General features: G+C 39.1%; 1 protein-coding gene across 12 annotated transcripts in view; it reads right to left on the bottom strand.

Annotated features, from left to right (window-relative positions):
* NR2C2 (nuclear receptor subfamily 2 group C member 2) overlaps window positions 1-18,069 on the bottom strand; it is a 106,402-nt gene that overhangs the window by 82,861 nt on the left and 5,472 nt on the right. For 2 of the 12 annotated variants that reach the window (XM_054551273.2, XM_063721690.1), the window contains exons 2-4: window positions 12,143-12,182; window positions 11,695-11,800; window positions 8,852-8,935 (exon numbers count right to left, since the gene is read on the bottom strand). The exons of 4 other annotated variants lie outside the window; for them this stretch is intronic. In XM_054551273.2, coding sequence (XP_054407248.1) covers window positions 8,852-8,911 — 60 coding nt within the window. In that variant the 5' untranslated portion in view covers window positions 8,912-8,935; window positions 11,695-11,800; window positions 12,143-12,182. 6 more of the 12 variants (XM_054551274.2, XM_063721692.1, XR_008523506.2 and 3 more) reach the window with 5 other exon arrangements.

The raw sequence follows: 18,069 nt of genomic DNA, 5'->3' as shown, positions 1-18,069 counted from the left end.
GCCCCTGCCATGTAAGACACCTGCTCCTGCTTTGTCTGCCACCATGAGTAAAGTTCTCTGAGGCCTCCCCAGAAGCAGATACTGCCGTGCTCTCTGTACAGCCTGTGGAACCGTGAGCCAATTAAACCTCTCTTCATTATAAATTAACCAGCCTCAGGTATTCCTTTATAGCAATGCAAGAATGGACTACTACAATCTAATAAGGGCTTAATATCCAGAATATATAAAGAATTCCTACAGCTCAAAGACAAAAAAACCTCAAACTACCCAATTAAAAAGTGTGAAAGTACTTAAATAGACATTCTCCAAAAATATATGAATGGCCAACTAGCATATGAAAAGCTGCTCAGCCTGGTGCACTGGCTCATGCCTGTAATCCAGCACTTTGGGAGCCCCAGCCGGGTGAATCACTTGAGGTTAGGAGTTTGAGACCAACCTGGCCATCATGGTGAAACTCTGTCTCTACTAAAAATACAAAAATTAGCCAGGTGTGGCGGTGTACGCCTGTAATCCCAGCTATTCAGGTGGCTGAGACATCATAGGAATCTCTGGAACCCAGGAGGCGGAGGTTGCAGTGAGCCGAAATGATGCCACTGCACTCCAGCCTGGGTAACAGAATGAGACACTGTCTCAAAAAAAAAAAAAAAAAAAAAAAAAAAGAAAAGAAAAAAAAAGAGAGAATGAGAACCTTTTTTTCTTAATTAAAAGAAATTTATGGCTGGGCACGGTGGCTCATGCCTGTAATCCCAAGCACTTTGGGAGGCCAAAGCAGGTGGATTACCTGAGGTCAGGAGTTCGAGACCAGCCTGACCAACACGGAGATACCCCGTCTCTACTAAAACTACAAAAATCACCCGGGCGTGGTGGCGCATGCCTGTAATCCCAGCTACTCAGTAGGCTGAGGCAGGAGAATCGCTTGAACCTGGGAGGCGGAGGTTGCAGTGAGCCGAAATCATGCCATTGCACTCCAGCCTGGGCAACAAGAGTGAAACTCTGTCTCAAAAAAAAAAAAAAAAAGAAAGAAAAAAGAAATTTAGGTAAATTAATTTTTTAATGTGAACAACAACAAAAAAAGAAAAGCTGTTCAACATCACCAATCATTAGGGAAGGGCAAGTCAAAACCACAATCAAATATCACTTTACATCCATTAGGGTGGCTTTTATCAAAAAACAAAACAACAAATAACATGTGTTGTTGAGGATGTGGAGAAACTGGAACCCTTGTGCACTGCTGGTAAGAATGTAACATGGTTGCAGCCGCTGTGGAAAACAATATATCAGTTTCTCAAAAATCAAATGTAGAAACCTAAGATCCAGCAATTCCACTTCTGGGTATACATATGCTCCTTATGATGAGGTTATGTCCTAATAAACCATTGTAAGTTGAAAATGTCATTAAGTCAAAAATGCATGTAAGACTAGGCACAGTGGCTTATGCTTGTAATCCCAGCACTTTGGGAGGCCAAGGTGGGTGGATCACCTGGGGTCAGGAGTTTGAGATCAGCCTGGCCAACATGGTGAAACCCCATCTCTACTAAAAATACAAAAATTAGCAGGGCATGATGGTGGGCGCCTGTAATCCCAGCTACTCGGGAGGCTGAGGCAGGAGAATTGCTTGAACCCGGGAGGCGAAGGTTGCAGTGAGCCAAGATTGCGCCACTGCACTCCAGCCTGGGCGCAGAGCAAGACTCTGCCTCAAAAAAATAAAAAATAAAAAAATGCATTTAATACACTTAGCCTATCAAACAGCATGGCTTAGCCGAATCTATCTTACATGCTGAGAACACTCACACTAGCATACAGCTGAACAAAATTATCTAACACAAAGCTTATAATAAATTGTTGAATTTCTCATGTAATTTATTAAATACTGTACTGAAAATGAAAAACAGAGTGGTTATATAGGTACTTGAAGTATGGCTTCTACCAAATGCATATGGCTTTTGCACCATTGCAAAGTTAAAAAATTGTAAGTTGAACCATCATAAGTTGAGTACCAACTGTATACCCAAAATAACTGAAAGCAGGGACTCAAGATACTTGTATACCTACGTTCACAGCAACATTCCTCAAAGCCAAGGGGTTGAAGCAACCCAAATGTCCACTGACAGATGAACAGATAAAATGTGATACATAAGTAGAATATTAGTCTTAAAAAGGAAGGAAACTCTGACATATACTATAACATATGACACATGCTACAACATGGATTAACCTTGAGGACATTATACTAAGTGAAATAAGCCCAGTAACGAATGACAATCACATGATTCTACTTACATAAGGTACCTAGAGAAGTCAAATTCAGAGACACGGAAACAATGGTGGTTGCCAAAGGCTAGGGGAATGGGGGGAATGGTAGCTGGTGCTACATAGATACCGAGTTTCAGTCTGGAAAGAAGAAAAAGTTCTAGAGATGGATGGTGGTGATGGTTATGGTTACAGAACAATGTGACCAGTACTTAATGCCAAAGAACTCCACACTTTAAAACAGTTAAAATGGTAAATTTTATATTTTACCACAATTAAAAACAAAACAAAATAAAACAAAACAAAAAAGAATTCATTACTGCCCCCCCACCCCCCACCCCCAAAAAAGACAGTATCTAAGCCTGATAAATCAATAATTAGAAATAGTGGGGTAAGGACATTTTTTAAAGCATGAAGTTAAATACCAGAAGAAATCAAATTTAGAGGAGGCTTGGTGATAAAGGGTAAGAGTGGTTCAGAAACCTGCTGTTTTCTGCTTTAAGCCTAATATTGTATTGGTCAACTTTTAAATGCATGTATATGTACTACTTTGACAAGAAAATGAACATTTAAACATCCAGTTAGAGGGCAGGATTAATCAAATTCAGTCCTAGTGAGTTAGGCATTCCAGGACACTGAAAACCCAACTTTGCTTTTTCCTCCTTGAGGACACGGCCTTGCCAATACTGCATTTTGTTCAAGAACTGGGAGAGCTCTATGTTTTTAAACATTCCCTTACATGGAAATGTTAGTGTAAGTTTTCTGCAATAATGATGTAAATCCTGTTGATAAAAAGAATAAAGAGGTCATAAGAATTTGGCTATTTTCTCAGCCATGGTAGGCCTCATTTGATGGCTGAGAGTCCCTTACATAGCCCAGGGATCAAGGAAAATTGGGTTGTAAAGCCACCTCACTTCTATTGCATAAACATGCATGCAACTTATAGTTTAGGTGTATGAGTGATTTCTTTCTGCCAATCAGTAAGCACTCAAAATACTTCAGCAAGTTAACTCCTAAATTTCTCCTGACTCAAAATATGGAGTTTAAAAAGTATCTTTATTGGCCGGGCATGGTGGCTCACGCCTGTAATCCCAGCACTTTGGGAGGCCAAGGTGGGTGGATCACAAGGTCAGGAGTTCGAGACCAGCCTGGCCAACACAGTGAAACCCCATCTCTGCTAAAAGTACAAAAATTAGCTGGGTGTGGTGGCACGTGCCTGTAGTCCCAGCTACTTGGGAGGCTAAGGCGGGAAAATTGCTTGAACGGAAGTGGTTGTTGCAGTGAGCCAAGACCACACCACTGCACTCCAGCCTGGGTGACAGAGTGAGACTCTGTTTCAAAAAAAAAAAAAAAAAAAAGAATCTTTATTTAGGCAATGAAGAAATACACAGTATATGTATCTATATGTCTGCTTTAAATTTCCAGTTATAGAGGGAAATCTTAAATGCTTAAAAAATACTGAAGCCCCTTTAGAAAATTTTATTCCTTTAATATATGAAAAGCAAAATTAATTCCAGTGTTAGACATGATTCAAGCTCTCACTGCTTTGGTTACCAATTATCATCTGCTACCTTATCTCTCCCATTCTCAGCTATTCCTTTTTTAAAAAAAAATGAACCACATTGTTTTTTAAAATCAAGTTTCACAGTCATTTCATTGTTAATGGACATTTGGCTGACATTCCCACCAGCAACGTATGAGGTTTCCAATTTTTCCACTTCCTTTCCAGTGTTTACTATCTGATTTTTATATTCTAGCCATTCTAGTGGATGTGAAATAGTATCTCACTGTGGTTTTTAACGAAAATTAAAGAAACAGAAAATAGAAAAACAATAGAGAAAATAAATTAAACCAAAAAGCTGGTTTGTTGAAAAAAAATCAAGTTGACAAACCTTTAGCTAGATTGACCAAGAAAAAGAGGGCAGACTCAAATTACTAGAATCACAAATGAAAGAGAATAAATTACCACTGACCTTACAGAAATAAAAAGGATTATAAAGGAATGCTATGAAGAACTGTACACCAACAAATTAGATAACTTAGATGAAATGAACAAAGTCCCAAAAAGACAAATTACTGAAACTGACTCAAGAAGAAATGGACAATATGAACAGACCTGTAACAAGTAAAGACTGAATTAGTAATCCAAAAATTACCTGAAAAGGCCAGGCCCAGATGGTTTCTCCGCTAATTCTACAAGATTTTTGAAGAAAAGTTAATATCAATTCTTTATAAACAATTCCAAAAAACAGAGAGGTCACACAGCTTTCAAGTGGCAGGGCCAGGATTTAAATCTAGGCAATCTGGCTCCAGAGTCTACACTGTTGACCACTATATTCAACTGTCTCTCTGAATTACTAAATTTGAGCACATATAGGACATCAAATTATTTCGTATCACCCAACTTTTGTAGTTTACCTTGATATTTGCCACTTAGATGGTCTATGGAGAAAAAAGCTGAATGGGGACTCTAGAGAACATCATTTACATAATCCACAATGTTGCTGTATTTCATGGAACAAAAATGCATGGCACTTACTAAAGCTCATTTCTAAAGAGACTTATTTTAGAGACAGGTTCTCACTCTGTTGTCCAGGCTGGAGTGCAGTGAGGGACATCATAGCTCACTGTAGTCTTGAACTCCTGGGATAAAGTGATCCTCCAACCTCAGCCTCCAGAGTAGCTGAGACCACAGGAAGACGCCACCACGTCCAGCTAAATTTTTTGATTGTTTATAATAGAGACGAGGATTTAAACCTTAATCTGTCTGATCTCACGGCTCACAATCTCACTTGATAGAGTCTCTTTCTACCAAGATCCTGTCTTTCCTATTCAACTAGTGTAGCCTATCTCGGGCTTATCCCATTAAAGAGCTCTGGGAGAGCAAAAGCCCTGTCCTATTATCCACCAGCATATCCTCCCTGGCCTATGGGAAGGGAACGGGTACGCTCCTTCATTATCTGCTGATTGAGTAAACAGTTATCCAAAACTGACTGTTAATTATCTCTCAATTTGGATACTTTAGTCCCACTCCATTACTGCTTAGCATTAAAATGATGAAGTGTAGGCCCTCTTACTCATTTAGCTAATCAAATATTATATATAGTTATTATATGCAGTTTAAAATTACTAAGCTCAAAAATTCAAAGGACACAAATACATACTTATTCCTTAAAATAACACTAAGGGGCCAGGCACGGTGGCTCACGCCTGTAATCCCAGCACTTTGGGAGGCCGAGGCAGGCAGATTACCTGAGGTCAGGAGTTCAAGACTAGCCTGCCTGGCCAACAAGGTGAAACCCTGTCTCTACGAAAAATACAAAAACTAGCCAGGCATGGTGCCCCACGCCTGTAATCTCAGCTACTCAGGAGGCTGAGGCAGGAGAATAGCTTGAACCCAGGAGGCGAAGGTTGCGGTCAGCTGAGATCAAGCCATTGCACTCCACAGCTTTGGCAACAAGAGCGAAACTCCACCTCAAAAAAAAAACAAAAAAACAAAACAAAAAAAACAGCAAGGAAATCTAGGAAATATTTTAAACAGGAGGATTGCTTTTGCACTCAAAATTGAGACTGCCTTTCATTATTTTGAGTCTCTAAAAATGCTTTTTTTTTTTTGCCATGGGAAACAACAATTGTATTAAGTTAATATATGAAATTCTACTGCCTGAAGGAAATAAGGTATTTGGCAGAAAATTTTAGCTAGCAAACTTTTTGAATGCATACAAAGAACTTACATTAGCCTACATTAACCTCTTTCCTAAAGAATTAATGATGTTGCCTGATGACTTGTGATATAGAAAGAAAAAGAAAGAATGATGGCCTCTTAGGGCAGCAATCCATATAGCAGTTTCCAAATCAGTCTCAAGTGGAAACACAGATATTTGAAAAATTAACAATTATCTTCAAGGTAATTATTCCTATCACAAAATAAAGCAACAAATAAATATGGGAGTCCTCAAATAATGTTGTTTTGTTACAATGTTGATGAGAAAAAAAAAGCGATTCCAGGCCGGGGCCACTATCTGTGAGGAGTTTGTATGTTCTCCCCATGTCTGCATGGGTTCTCTGCAGGTATTCCGGCTTCCCCCACCACATGCCAAGGATGTGCATGTGAGGTGACTTGGTGTGTTTAAATTATCCCAGTCTGAGTGAGTGTGGGTATGTGTGTGAGTACACCCTGTGACAAGATGGTGTCCTGGCCAGGAGTGTTTCTGCCCTGTGCCCTGAGCTGCCAGGACAGGATCCAGCCACCTATCACCCTGAACTGGAATAAGTGGGTTGGGAAATGAATACAAATTATTGTAAAATAAAAATTCATGGCCGGGCACGGTGGCTCACGCCTGTAATCCCAGCACTTTGGGAGGTCAAGGCAGGCGGATCATGAGGTCAGGAGATTGAGACTATCCCGGCTAACAAAGTGAAACCCGTCTCTACTAAAAATACAAAAAAAAAAATTAGCTGGGTGTGGTGGCGGGCGCCTGTAGTCCCAGCTACTCGGGAGGCTGAAGCAGGAGAATGGCGTGAACCCGGGAGGCAGAGCTTGCAGTGAGCTGAGATTGCACCACTGCACAATAGCCTCGGCACAGAGCGAGACTCCATCTCAAAAAAAAAAAAAAAACATAAAGTCCACAGTAATCATACCAAATGCATGACAATAAACTATACAGTAAGAAAGCACTCAGTGAGCCTGTCATACTTGTGATTGACTGCATAGTGGTAGGAGGTACTCCTGACAATTTTTGCTTTGCAAACAATTATTCCGTAATATAATCCACCACTATGACTGCCGTCACTCACTGATTCACCAAAAATTGAGTAAATAATTTTGTTTATATTAGTCTTTAATCTTAAAAGTATGTATAGCTCACATTTATTTCAATATTTAATATTAGAGGTGTTCTGTATCTTTATATAGAAATTTGATTTTTTATTTTTTGACCAGAAATATGCCATAGAACTTAACTCTTGATTAGCCTAGGGTAAAACTGGTTTTGTTATACGTGGTTTCACCTAAAGCTGGTTTCCAAGAACCCACTGATAACGTTAAATGAGGACTTGTTGTACAAGCATTTTAATCCCAATACTTCTGTAACTCTGATAGCCCATTCAAAAATATAATAATAAAATATTTGTCAAATCTATCTTGTTTCATTTTCAGTTAATATTAACCATTATTTGCTGGGTGGGGGGGTAGGTAACTAGTTACATTGTTGCATTTAAGTTAATGGTTGATCTAAAAATCTGAAAAATCTGCTCACCATTTTTATTGGTTTAAACTGGCATATGTATACTTAGTTTTTGTTTAAAAAAATCCTCTCTTTGAATGTAAATTTGTGTCTTTGCCCTAGATATATGAGCATTATTAAAAAATGCGACTTTGGGAGGCCAAGGCAGGCGGATCACGAGGTCAGGAGATCGAGACCATCCTGGCTAACACGGTGAAACCCCATCTCTACTAAAAATACAAAAAATTAGCCAGGTGTGGTGTGGCGGGTGCCTGCAGTCCCAGCTACTCAGGAGGCTGAGGCAGGAGAATGGCGTGAACCCAGGAAGCGAAGCTTGCAGTGGGCCAAGATCGCGCCACTGCACTTCAGCCTGGGAGACAGCGAGACTCCGTCTCAAAAAATAAAAAATAAAAAATGTGAATCTCAACCTTTTGGCTCCTGGTTGCAGTAGGACCCATGGTTAATTGGAGGAGCTTTGGTAGTGAACAGACCTGCGTCAGCATCTTGTCCTGCTATAGAGTGCCTTTGGCTAATTACTTATTTTTTGAGACTTGGTTTCCTTACCTACTAAATGGGAATACTGACAGTACCAACCTCAGAAAATTATTGTGAGGATTAAAGCCCTTGCATAGGGCATGGTACAGAATGAATGCCCAAAGTATGCAATTAGTGTTGTAGCTTTACTATGGGTTTCATGTCAAGTTGCCTGCACATACCAAGCTACTTAATGCCTACGTCCTTTTACATAGGTTTCTGACTTAGGATGCTCTCCCCAGAATCTGCCACAAAGTTCCCCACCCCACCCAAGCATTTGGGTCTGACAAATGCTTACTCATAATGGAAGACCCACCTCCAGGATCAAATCCCTCACATGGAATTATACTTCTCAACCTATTTTATAATAACTCCTTAACCAGGCCTCGAGATCACTAAAGGAACAACCCATGACTCATTCACTCCCATGTATCTCTGCACTTAGTACAATCCCTGGTCCATGGCAAATGGTCAATGACTGCTGAATGGACATAATCAGGTCTTCTACTATTCCGTAATATTAACGAAGAATCAAGTATATGAGAAACTAAGAGATTTGGAGTTTAAACTATACCCACAAGGTTCAATAAGAATCAGATTCTACTAGTTTTTGGTTTAAAGTAAAAGTTCAAGTCACCTTATTAAAAGCAGATAGGCCACCCTACTCATGCAAAAAAAAGTTAGAAATAAATGTTCTTGTCATTTTTTTCTCCCATGACAGCACCCTAGGACATATCACATGCTGACCTCCAATAGACTGTTTTGAAAAAAATGAGCACACTGATTTTTCTTTCCTTTCAAAAGTGAGGGTGCCAGCTACTGTGCTAGCCCCTGTCACTCACCTCAGCCACCTGCTGGGTCCCCACTCTGTGCTGAACCAGCCCCTCCATATTTGTAGCCATGGTGAAGCAAGATCATTAGAGAACCTGTTTGGAAAGATGTAGCAACTTCTATCAGGTGGGGAGAAACCAGGCTACTTGAAAAATATTAGTAATCAAAATCCATCTTTGGTACTGTCTTGTGTGGATTTTGCCCTCTATAGCAGACAGACCTAGCAAGCTAGACATATCTGTATATGCTGCACCACCTCCTTCAGTTACAGGTACCAAAATTAATTTGTAGAAACATTTCAATTTAGAAACTTCCACTGAAAAATATAGACAAAGATGAATTTGGAAATTTAATTATCAGGTCTCCAGGGTTGCAACAGCTTGGTTTACCTCTCAGGGAGGTGGGAATCACACGTTTTTGGATAGCTCCCTGTCACAGTATGCTGAATAAGAAGGTGGGTATCTGAGAAAGGTGTGAGATCAACTCTGGATAGAGCCCTAGATGGCTATCATCAACCATACTTCTTTTGCTAGTGGCAAAGTGAGAAGCAAAACCCTGCTTGGTGCTAACATACCTCACTCATAGGTTGAAAGGCAAATACTACCACTAACAAAGCAAGAAGCGAAGAGACTGCATTACTAAAGTGTGCTAACAAGAATATGGTACCCATACATATATTAATTTATATTAAGTCCTCATTAAATTACAAAACCAGATAGTTCGGCTTTCTACTAGTAGCAAAAATAGATTTGATGTCATTATTTGTAAAAATCGAGAAAGATCACCTAAAGATCAAAGAGTGTGCTAGTCTCCTGGGTCAAGACATTTGAGTACCAGCATTGCTGAAGGAGCAGACTTCCAGTCTCTTCTGGTCATGAGAAAGCTCTCCTGAATATTTCCTAAGCCCTTTCAAAGGCTCTACCACAAAGAATTCAGTATAATCTAGACCCAATTTCTGGACAATTCACTATTGACTGTATAGGTCCCATGGTCTACAGGAGAACAAAGCTCAAATCTATTTCCAAAATTTACATATAAAAACTATACAGTATTACTGAGTGTGCAATATAGATGATTATAGTTCATTTGCCTGTCCTCCCTCAATCACAAAGTGGATTATCTTGCAATACAATTTTACAAAATATTTTTCTGTAGTTCCTATCTAAGGTATTATAATCACTGATCTCTATGAAGCTTTCTAACTCTCTGGTAACTTTCTACATCACTCTATTTATTATTAGATAGCCGCCTCTATTATGATAATTCTAATTCATATTTTATTGCCAGAATGCTAAGAGAAAGAAACAGGAGGATGAAACTGTGACTGACAAATATGAAAGACCTGGCTCCTGTCTTCAAGGAGTCAAAATTCTGTGACAGCAGACACTGCACCAACTTCTACAATGACCTGAGACCACCAGTATCAGTTACTCATTTTCACAAAATATGATTAGGTCTGAAACTGAGGAGATAAGTTTATTCTTTTAATAGATGGTAAAAACTTACCTTTTGTTTCTAGAAGAAAAAAAAACACAAAGATATCTTTTGGTCTTTTTTTCTTGCTATAGTTTGGTTACAACTAATGGAGATGGAAGGAAAAGGCATCTTTAAGTGTACCGGAAAATTCAACTGACTTGTTAAAAATACAAGTATTGCATGTAAAAGTCTAGAGTCTAATTCTTCCTCAAAACAGAAAATAAGAATTTTTAAAGAAATGGATAGCCAATAGGTACTATACATTAAAAAATAAATCTAAACATGTGGCTGCAACTAATAATTTTTATCACTTTTAGATGTCAACAGAATTTCTCCTCTGTTATTGACTATAGTTCAATGTAAGAAATATGTGAATTTGAATTATTACAGGAATATTGTTAGGAAAATATTATTGAATAGTATAGAAACAGAGTACCAAAAAGGTGTATCTTTCTATTGGGTTCCCTAAAAGAGGTGGCTTGATACATCAAATTATGAGTCGAAGTGGATTTTATAGATGACAATCTGATTTAATGGAGGCCTAGTACAGAAACCTTTCTGTAATAATTCACTTTAACACTAAATTTGCAGGATCAATCAACTTCAGGTAGGGCTGGCGATCCCAAGATAAATCCAACAACAAGTGACTACAGATATGAAGTCACAGAGAAGCAGCAGTAAATCTGTTTAAGTTTAGAAAAGCTAAGTATTCTGGACATTAATCTTTTGTTGATAAGTTATAAATATCTTCACCCACTCTGTGGTTCACCTGTTTACTTTCTTTAAGGTGTCTTTTGATGAATAGAAGTCCTTACATTTAATAAGGCTAAATTTATCCCTATTTTCTTTTACAGTTTGTACTTTCATTTATGAAAATCCTGTCCTATCCCAGGAATATAACTGTATATATTTTCTTAGGAATGTTCCAGTTTTGCCCCTCATATTTAAGTCCTCAATCCGTCTGCAAATTGATTCTTGAATCTGATGAGAAGTAAGGATCCAACTAATATTTTTCCCATGTAGATAATCCATTTACCATTTTCTATTCAAGAAATAGTTCTGGAAAATGGATTATCTATATGGGGAAAATCTATCCTTTTCCCCACTGATCTGAAATGCCATCTCTGCCATATCTGTTTTTCCTATATATGTGGATATAACTGTAGGTTCTCTATTCTATTCCACTAAATTCTCTTTGTCTTTCTCTTGGTCACCACCACTATCTTTTTACTACAGTGTTAGCGTAAGTCTTGCTCTCTGATAGGACAAGTGCCCCCCGACCTTGTTCTCCCACACCAACTTCCTGGATCATCTTAAACGCCTCTCTTTATATACTTGAATTGAGCAGCAACCTTTCTTTATACACTTGAATTCTTACAATTCTTGATCTCACTGTTGGTTTTCTGCCTTCAAAGCAGCATCAGGCATCATCAACAGCAGCTTTGGAAGCTGCTTAAAAATGAACAAGGAGGAATGTGCACCTTCTGGAAAAACAAGCAGAGACAAAAAAATGAGACTAAGAGTGAGAGAGAAATTGAAAGAGAAACTATGTTAAAGCAAGTGCTTTCAATAAAGACTTAAATCCAGTCAGAGGAGGTAAGTGAGAAGTAGTTTCAAAAAATATTTTCTATTACTTTTGAAAATAAGTCACAAACCATATAGCCTATTCTCATATAAAAAAGGAAGACAGAGGCTTTTTCTTCCAGGATATCACAATGTAAGAAGTAAAACAAAATCTTCAAGTAATGTCAGAAGTGGGGCAGGGTGGACATTTAACCAAAATGCACCCAGACAAAAAAGGTAACATCAGGGGGTAAGACTCTCACCTGAGAGCTTCTCTCACTGCTACCGCAGCCATAGGCGGTCCTAGAGACAGAAAGATCACACAGTGAGAAGGAAGGTCATACATCTTTGAAAAAGTACCACCAGGCAACGGATATCAATTAGGAGATGTCCCACTAGAATAAGAGGCTCCAAGGAACAGTGGGTTGTGTCTAGATGTAGTTTGAAAAACTATCTTCACTAGCACAATTTTATATATATATATTTTTCGAGACGGAGTCTTGCTCTGTCGCCCAGCTGGAGTGCAGTGGCGCGATCTTGGCTCACTGCAACCTCCAACTCCCTGGTTCAAGTGATTCTCCTGCCTCAGCTTCCCTAGTAGCTGGGATTACAGGCATGCACCACCACGCCCAGCTAATTTTTGTATTTTTAGTAGAGATGGGGTTTCACCATGTTGGCCAGGATGGTCTGGATCTCCTGACCTCGTGATCTGCCTGCCTCAGCCTCCCAAAGTGCTGGGATTACAGGCATTAGCCACCGCGCCCAGCCAATCTGGAACAACAACAAAAAAATCCTATTGTTTTGATACTACAAAGTATAGAAATAAAGCTTTTAAAAACAACCTTCTTGGCTGGTGGAGCCACGCATAACACTAACAGCACCAACTAACACTAAGTGGTTACTATACACAGGCATTATATTAACAACCACTGTGGACAGAACACTAAACTCGCTCCTGGTACAGAAACCTGAGTCTTAAAGGCTAGTACTTGACCCATTCAGCTTATTAACCTTCAAAGATTGCCCCCCACCCCCACAATAATGTTTAGGGGAAAGAACCTGATTAGCTGCCAAAAGAAGTATAATACTGACTTCCTTAAGTTTAAAAAAAAGCGCTACAGAAGATCTTCCTCTGGTGATTTTACTAATCAAATCCAACCACCTCCATCAGTTCTTATTAAGCAACTGCTATGAACTAGGCAATGAACTGACTGCTGAGAATTAACAACAAGGAGGAAAAAGAGGAGAATAAACAGTCCTTGTCCTTGATGAACTTATGAAGGAAACTGAAGTATCTATGCAAAGCAAATGCTATGAGTGTCCCAGGGAAGACACATTTCTCTCTGCCTGTGAGAACCAATGAAAACGTTACAGGACAGGAATTATTTAAACTAGGTCTTGAAGGAAGAATGGAAATTTAGCAAGGAAAGACAGATGGATGACAAGAGAGTTCTAAGCAGACAGGACAGCTCATACAAAACTGGCAGGTATGAGGAAGAATGGCATATCAGGCAATGTGGTGTGGAATTATTACAGAGACCAGGGAAGGAGAGAGGCTGACACAGTAGACAATAGAGAATTATCAGGAGTTTGGCAGAAAAATGATGCACTCATATCTGGATCTTAAAAAAAAAAATTTAGACTGCAGTGTGGAAATGATAGAAAAGACAGAGACTGTAGATGGGAGGCCAGTTAGGAAGTGGTAGCAATAGTAAAGTCTAGAGATGAAGGCGGATTCTTAAAGTAGTGTGTTTTTCCTGGATAGCACACAAATGACAACAGGGCACAGTATATAAAAACTATTTCATATCCAGCCTGGGCAACATCGTGAGACCTTATCTCTAAAAAAATAAAAAACTGTAATACAGACCATAGAATGATAGTAGTAAATCATACTCGGTTGGCCTTATGTGACAGGTTTTATAAGAAATTCTTTCAAATCCAAGTGGATCAATATCACCCCATCAACAACAAAGAAGCAGAGAACAGAACAATGACTTTGAATTAGCTCTTCCAGGCTCACAAAGTGATAGCTAACTAAACCTTGCAACCAGAGTTTCTTTAGTGAAGTAGGGCACAGACTTCACTGCAGTGAAAAGCTGGGCTCTGGAAACACCTGAATCTCCAGTTTCAGATAACAATGAACAAGTCCTGGGACAAGGAGACGCTGCCTTCATTAACAGGAATGAGTGAGGCTGCCTTTCCCTCCACAATCAACTGATTCAAATCATCCATATTTATGTGTTACATGGCTTATAAATATAACATGCGAAGTATCTACTGTCTTGGTATTTCCTTAGCTAAACAACTATATTGGGTTCTGAGGCTCAGGCACTAAGCTGATCTCTCAGATACTGACCATATGAGGTTATAGTGAAGATTAGATCTTAAATGTGTATGCGTTGTGCTTGGGACATAGAAATGCAACACATGGTAGCTACTATTGGTGAAAGGTGATGGTGCCACTTCTGCTTTCTCAAAGAGATCTGAAAATAACTCAAACTGTAAAATGTGTATTATGATTAGGAATAGGTCTCTCATTCTGACATAAGGCTCACATGAAATTTAACTATATACACATGGAAGTAGTGTAAACACACACACAGCCAGGGGCGGTGGTTCATGCCTATAATCCCAGCACTCTGGGAGGCCAAGGCAGGCGGATCACCTGAGATCAGGAGTTCGAGACCAGCCTGACCAACATGGAGAAACTCCATCTCTACTAAAAATACAAAATCAGCCAGGCATGGTGGCATATGCCTGTAATCCCAGCTGTTTGAGGCTGAGGCAGGAGAATGGCTCGAACCCAGGAGGCAGAGGTTGCAGTGAGCTGAGATTGAGCCACTGCACTCCAGCCTGGGCAACAAAAGTAAAACTCTTGTCTCAAAAAATAAATAAATAATAATAAAAAAAAACAAACACACACACAAAGCATTTGTAATTCGCCCTGTTAAACTGTACAAGTGGGCAAAACAATGGGGCTAAATTAGGAAAAAATCTTACAAATATTTAAAAATAAACCAATACCTAATAACTACTTGCAAAATACTACTGGGCATAGAACTCTTGATAGGTACAAGGCATTCAGTATAAGTCTAATTATTCTGATTGTTAGAAGTCTGTTCATATTCATGGGAAAATAAAAATGGAAGGATTTAGATAGCCTGAGAGAGGATAAAAAATAAGAAATACATAGCTTGAAACTTGCAATCACAGATCAAGACTTGAAAGTAGAAAATGAAATTCAAGTGGCAGGTTTAGTGTAATACAAATGTTCATCAACAGAAAAGATACTGGGATGCCTCTAAGATTAAGTTTAGGTATACTTCCTGTCAATGGAAAGCTAATTATTTATTTAGACTCAAAGTTTACTTGGTTTTAGGGTCAGGTAATTTCCTTTCCATTGTGACCCTCCATAGGAAAGTTGTTTCTTCCACATTGAAAGCAACTGTAAAAAAGGGCAGCAATGATATGTATATGCTAGAAGTAGCAAGGTTGGGTGAATGACTAGTAGGGAAGAGAAGTGGCTTTCACCTAAATTAAGTTCTTACATATTTATACTATCAGAGTAGTTCTACAATTTTCTGTGTGGATACCTCCCCTAAAAAAGTCACTACATACTGTGGATGATTTTTTCTCATCCTACTAAGAGCCCAAGTGTAAGGGTGATGTGGACTTTCTTCATATCTATCAGTAAGAGCCAGGGTAGATGGATGGAAGGAAAGCAGGATAAATTCTCTAGAAACCACAATGTGCTTTAAATAAAACTAGGCATGATTTAATCCTTAGCATACCTTCTGAGTATGTAATATTAGCTCACCAGAGAAGATGGAAAAAACTGAGACTCAGCACTTATAACTCGTTTCAAATCATCCAGCTAGTAAGCGATGGAGCTAGGATTCCAACTGAGGCCTCTTTGACTCTAAAATCGCAACATTCCCTCTAGATCACAGTGCCCTTCAAAATAATTTCCCAGAAAAAAGGAAGTCAAGGAGGGAATGAAAAAAAAAAAGTGACAGGGAAGAATTATCTAAGGGAACAAACTGCTTACATCAATAAGCTAGATCATTTAATAACTGATATACACAACCACTAAGTCCTAATATGTGACTTATGTTTCAGTATTGCTAACAGAAATTTCTGAGGCTGCTCCACCCAGGTAGTACCATGGCAGTTCTTTAAGAACTTTGAACGCATTCTTCCCTTAAAACTTAACCTACACAGTAATCACATTAATTAAAATAGTGAGAACAATTTTACTAAGTAAAACTTTTTACTTAACTATAACACGCAAATACAAAAGGGCACAAATCAGCCAGGCTCAGTGGCTTCTGCCTGTAATCCCAGCACTTTAGGAGGCCGGGGTGGGTGGATTGCCTGAGCTCAGGAGTTCAAGACCAGCCTGGGCAACATGGTGAAAACCTGTCTCTACTAAAATACAAAAAATTAGCTGGGCATGGTGGCACACGCCTGTACTCCCAGCTACTCAGGAGGCTGTGGCATGAGAATCCTTTGAACCGGGGAGGCGGAGATTGCAGTGAACCAAGATCGTACCACTGCACTCCAGCCTGGGCAGCAGAGGGAGACTCCATCTCAAAAAACAAAAAAGGCACAAATCATAAATGAACAGTTTGATGAATTTTCACTAACACACAGAACACACATGTAAATGCCACTCAGATCAGAAAACAAGATATTACCAATACCCCCAAAAGTCCCTCTCACACCCCTTCCCATAGTCATTAACTTCTCTTCCCTCTCCTGACTTTTATACTACTGGCATTACTTTATAATATTATTGCACTGTTTATAATACACTTTTTGGCGTGTCTGGCTTCTTTTGCCCAACATTATTTTTGTAATAACCATGAGAAGTGAATCCATTTTCACTGTCGTACAGTATTCTAATGTACGACTATGCCCAATTTATTTCTCCATTCTATAGCTGATGAACACTTAGATTGTTTCTAGTTTGGAGTCCTTATGATTAGTGCTCCTATGAACACTTTCACACATGCCTTTTGATGTACTGCTATCTTTTCTTCGTTTGAAAATTTTACTATTTTTAAGAATTAACTGTTTTACTTTTATCTATTTTTAATTTTTATTCTCGAGAAAGTACATTGTTTATTTCTTTAGAAAAGATATATATTATAAATTTATTTTATTTTTAAAAATCTGTATTATATTAAATAAGTCAACAACACAGTCTAATTATTAGCCTTTCCAGTTAAAAGCTGATATATACTTTGCAACATCTGCTTTTAGTCTTGGTAAAGCAATCAATTGAAAAATGATTTTTCAATTCCAGGGTCAGTCATCTTATCAACCTAATAAAAAGAAGCATCATTACAGACACCATAGTGGTGGGACAGGGGACAAGAATGAGTGTGGTACAAATGACAAATCCAAAATGTTCTAAAAATAATACCTAATCAGATTCACTATACAACAAATACCACTGGAGGAAATGCAGCATGAAGCCTGCTAGTATTGTGCAACTTCTCAAGAGCCATCCAGCCTCAGTTGTTGGGTTTTTTTTTTTTTTTTTTGAGATGAAGTCTCGCACTGTCGCCCAGGCTGGAGTGCAGTGGCGTAATCTTGGTTCACTGCAACCTCCACCTCCTGGGTTCAAGCGATTCTCCTGCCTCAGCCTCCCGAGTAGCTGGGATTACAGGCGCCTGCCACCACACCCAGCTAATTTTTTGTATTGTTAGTAGAGACGGGGTTTCACTATGTTGGCCAGGCTGGTCTTGAACTCCTGACCTTGTGATCCGCCTGCCTCGGCCTCCCAAAGTGCTGGGATTACAGGGGTGAGCCACCACGCCTGGCCATACGTGAATCTTTCTTTTTAAGGAACATGGGTGGGCAGTTAGGTAGGAAACTTTTTCCCCTGCATAGCTTTTATCAATATATGAACAACAAAGGTAAATAAAGCGGCTCCCTGTAAAACCAGGAAGCCTTCAAGCTTGAGTCTAGCTCTACCAGCCTCTCATTTCTCCTCTTCACTTTTCAGCAGCAGTCACCCCATTTTCCAGGCCCCAAGACCTTTTCTCACACCTCTCACTAACCCAAACAGGGGGAAATATTCTTTTACACTTAGGCACTTGGAATGAAATTCTTCTCCATTACATGTTAACATTTCAGGGATTAGAATCTTTGGGGTTACTGTTAATAATTATGGAATAGA

Source organism: Pongo abelii, chromosome 2 (genome assembly GCF_028885655.2).
Source record: "Pongo abelii isolate AG06213 chromosome 2, NHGRI_mPonAbe1-v2.0_pri, whole genome shotgun sequence".
NCBI lineage: Eukaryota > Metazoa > Chordata > Mammalia > Primates > Hominidae > Pongo > Pongo abelii.
The sequence above is the reverse complement of the archived record's forward strand: the minus strand, read 5'-3'. Positions and strand labels throughout refer to the sequence as shown.